Raw genomic sequence first — 4,339 nt, forward strand, 5'->3', positions numbered from 1 at the left:
GCTTCCGGTCAATGAGGTCGGAGCGCATCCAAAACGGAACGCAGTCGCCCATCAGCTGGTCATGGTAGAACTGCCGGTACGACTCCAGGGTCTCTTTTGTGACTGGCATTATTCTTCTCGAGCTCTGCTTTGAGTAGTTCCCACTGTCCTTCTTGTTACTTGTCCTCGATGTTCACTGTTGCTTGCTGGGTGCCCCGCGGCGGACAGCACGCAAAATATACATATATACACACATATATATATATAAATGGAAATACAAAAAAAGAGGAGAGAAGTGAAGCTATCCAGCGACTGCAACAGCCATGTGACACAGGGCGACCCTGCAGACCTGATGCGTTCTCGGCCCCGCCGCATGCGTCTGAGAAAAACAGTAATAAAACAACAGCAACGACGTCTTTGGGCCCACGCCTACGCACTGCGTGGGCTGACGGAAGTCAGACGGCAGCCCGGCCGTTTTGGTTTCGCCCCCTCCTGACGAAGCTCATGCGGGCTGAGCCTCAAGAACGGCATGGAGCGTTTCAAACCCCTTCAACTCCCGCAGACGTTCCCGCTGAGCCTCCACCACGCAGCAGCGAGAGAGCGCAATCGCGAGGTTCCTCTGAGCGGCCCTGCCATGAATCCACCGCGTAGACCCCTTCCCGCCGTCACGCTCCAACGTGCAGAGAAGCTCGCGCACACTTCGCAAAGCCTCCAAGAGCACGTCCACGCCGCTCACTGCCGCAAAATGGACGCAGCTTGTGGAGGGCACAAATGACGCTATCAGCGCCGCGTTGCCAAGCGCGACCACGTGCCGGATGCCGGCGCAACGGACGATGCGCATCAACACGGCAATTCGGTCTGCTGTTGCGAGACTCTTTTCCCGCAGAAGGAGGTTCTTCGAGTAATAGCCGGCAATGCATGTACTTGAGTGCTCGACAAGCTCCCACGCAGCAGCCGTCTCCACTGTCTCTTCCTCGTCCATTGCAGCCGAAGTTGTGACGTCGCAAGACTCGAGTGCTGAAAGTGCAAAATTCAGCATCGACCACAGCGTCGCCTCGCCCTCCAGCATGGCATCTCGAAGCACTTCGTCGTGGGGTGAAATCTTTGCCAGCACGGCCATCATCTTTGCATGCACAGGGAGACGCTCAGTTGATTTCCCATTGGCAGGCATCTGTTCAAGTAGCGCACGCCAGGTACGCAAAGCAAAGGAGGAGTCTCCCTTGCTGCTCGGGTCTGTTACGGCTCCCCACTGGGCCACATATTGAGAGCGGGATTCGGCCCGCAAAAGAACGTTGTACACCACAGCGTACAGCCCTTCCTCCACACGCGGGGAAAGAGGTGCAGTACGGTGTCCTTTCTGGAAGGGCGGCAGCACCTTTGACAGGGTACGCGTAAGCTGCGGTGAGCCCATTGCCTTTGCACACGCTTCACTGACGCAGGTGGCACGCACAGCCAAGGAAAGACCAACCTCCTTTAGCGGCTCTGGTCCCGCCGATAGCGCCACCTCAATCACGTGCGGCAGCAGTTCCTCCACGTCCCTTGCAACCGCTGCGCACACGGACGCTCCCCTGAGTAGCGCCTCGAGTATGCCGCAGTAAAAGAAAAGCAGCTGCGGGACTGGCTCTCCTTTACGTATCACCTCCCACGCCGTCACCAGAACGGAAGCGCAGTGGTCATGAACCGGAATGGGGTAACGTGTGGCCAGCCCTTCCAACAGCTGCAGGACGGCAATCGTTAGTTTCAGTGTGGTACTTTCTTTGGTTCCCTGTAATTTCTGCTGAAGTGCAGCCGACAATACATCCGTCAAACTCCGCACAAGACTCGCCACAGTATCGGGCTCCAGTCCCTCGACGCCAGTCTCACTACCCAACAAAACAAGAGCCAAAAGGCGAGCTGCGACGCAAAAGGTTATTCCGCGTGCCGAGAGCCGCTCCAGATCCCCAGCGCTGACGGGATCGACAAGCCCTAAGCAACCACTGAAGAGAGTCATGCAAACAAGTTCGATCAACGGATTCAAACCTCCAAGAAGGACAAACAGCACAGTCGCACCTCGATGAAACAATTGCACCACCCCAAGGCTGTCGCGCACACTTTCCGCAGCCTGAGCCAATAACTTTTTCTCATTTTTTCTCTCGTCATCTCCATCTCTCAGTCCACCCCCCATGGACTCCGCACAAGACTCGCGCAAAGCCGCGACCGCCGCCACCAACAGGTTCACCGCACTGGCCAGACACTTTGCCTCCTCCGGCTGACGGTGCTGAAAACCGGCACAGACACCTTGCTCCGCCTTCGCCCGTTGCAGCCAGTGTGCGAGCTCCCCGGCTTCCTGGCTCGCGGGCTCCAGTCTCAGTGCCTCCGCTGCATCCTTCAATGCGTCAAGAGGGCGGTGTAGGTGTCTTAGTGCTTCTGCCCTTCGTAGCAACGCCTTCACATTATTTGGTTCCTCAGTTAACACATAACTCGCGTCATCAACGGCGCCAAGGTAGCGCTTGAGCTTCAGCTGCACAAGGGCGCGATTGTTGCGGAGCGTGCGCTGCAGTTCCATGTCCACCACATTGAGGTTGACGGCAGTAGTGTAGAGCTCACATGCCCGCGCCCATTCTGACGCCCGCACCGCCTTTGCGGCATCTTCCTTCAGTCGAAGGGCCTCTTCCAGCGAGACCCGCTCCGCACGGGTGTAGGAGGACTCGTCCCCCCTTACTCCCGCCCTCCTTCCTCCGCCCTCCGCCTCCCTCAACAGTTTGTCAATGAACTCGTCGTTTTCAAATCGAGCGTAGTACCTCGGGTCATACCGCATCTTCACCTTCTCACGTTTCGCGTCCAGCTCCGTCTGACGGCGCCGAGCTTCCCGCTCCTGCCGCCTACGCGCGGCCTCCATCGCGTCCTCACGGAGTATTTCCTCCACTGATGCCGTGATATCGTCCACGCGCTCGAGCCAGCCCTCAACCGCCTGCCGCGACGGTGCCCTCCATGCACCCTGCTGGTTGGATGCCATATGTCGCGTGGGTGTCAATCCACCGCCTTTCCCCGGCCTTTCCACCTATCTCTCGCCTGTCCCTCACAGCAAATAAAAAAAAAGAAAAAGAAAAATAACGGTGGGCGTGTGCGTGCACAATGCATTACACCCGCAACGGCCTGCACACAACATCCCTTCGCACACAAACACACACACCTCCATGATTGATGTGCCTCATTCCTCTTCTCTCGTTATCTCGGTGCACGGCATCATTCGAGTTAATGATGTTTCGTCCCTGGGTGTCCGGTGTGAACCACGAAGTTCCACTCGGGTACGGCGCCGGCGCTCAAAAACTGAACGCTGGTCTCTTCAAAAATGGTGACGCGCACTACTTCTGCCAAGCAAGGGTCCACACAGTCAGCCTCAGTTGCTTGCTTCGCCGACAACGTCACTCGCTGCGCATGTAATGGGGCACTGGTGTCCATCGCACGCACGGAAAAGATCTTGTGGCAGATGTCCAGCCCCTCCTAATCCTACAAAGAGAATACAACAATGAGAACTCAAGGTTTGACTCAGTGCACCTACAACTCACCCTCCACGGAAGCGTGACTTTGCACCACACACTGGTGGGCCAATAAGCAAATGGATCCAATGGGGGTCTGCGACGTCACCGGGCCCTTATAAAAAAAAAAAAGCATGAAGTGGCAGTCTGCAGAGCTCACCGCAAATGCCAGACTGTTCCGTGTGGAGATTATTGATTGCATGAATGATTGATAAGTAGCGTGAGAGGGACAAAAAAAAAAAAAGAAACAGCAGTTGCTGCCCTTCGAAGTGATCATACGGAAAACAACAGAGGAAAAAAAAACAATCATAATAAAGCAACGAAGTCACACAAGCCACACAGGCATCTATCTATTGAGCTACTCCTCTTTTCTTCTTCGCTGTGTTTTGCAGACTCCGTCTAGGGGCCTCAACCCCCACACCTCTTTCTGCATGCATGTGCATCAGGACAGACATGACGGACTGTGGCGGAAAAAACAAAATGAAGAAGATCAAAACAAAAACCAAAAAATTACTCCAGCAACTACCGTGAAGATCGTACGTAACTCGGCGACAGGGCCCTGCGTAACGGCTGCCCCCCCACCCCACCCTCTCCTTGACTACGCCTCTCCCCCTCCCCGAGACCACGTAATGTCGCCGTACTCACCTCGTACTCATTTCTTACCGTTAACGACACACCAGCGCGAGCTGGTGTACCTTCCTGTTTTTTTTTGTTTTTTAGCTTTCCTTTTGCTTTACCTCCTACATGTCTTCCTCCACCAACTCGTCTTCCTCCACATCACAGGGCAGGCATCCCGGGGCCGAAGACTTTCGACAGCACGTGCAGGAGCCATCATTGCAGCG

At 55.6% G+C, this 4,339-nt stretch overlaps 1 protein-coding gene across 1 annotated transcript, besides 2 other annotated features; it reads right to left on the reverse strand.

Moving 5' to 3' along the window:
• Positions 1-215: 215 nt before the first annotated feature.
• Positions 216-249: a microsatellite.
• A 232-nt stretch (positions 250-481) lies between these two features.
• On the reverse strand, positions 482-2,974 carry TraAM80_09984 (putative serine/threonine protein phosphatase type 5; the record flags this gene model as incomplete). Its single annotated transcript, XM_029386637.1, has 1 exon — positions 482-2,974. The coding sequence occupies one exon, from the start codon at positions 2,972-2,974 to the stop codon at positions 482-484; it is 2,493 nt and encodes an 830-aa protein (XP_029233505.1).
• A 70-nt stretch (positions 2,975-3,044) lies between these two features.
• Positions 3,045-3,072: a sequence feature (A-rich).
• The last annotated feature ends 1,267 nt before the right edge of the window (positions 3,073-4,339 follow it).

The sequence above is a fragment of the Trypanosoma rangeli genome (assembly GCF_003719475.1).
Source record: "Trypanosoma rangeli strain AM80 chromosome Unknown Tra_15.4_contig_00747, whole genome shotgun sequence".
Taxonomy (NCBI): domain Eukaryota; phylum Euglenozoa; class Kinetoplastea; order Trypanosomatida; family Trypanosomatidae; genus Trypanosoma; species Trypanosoma rangeli.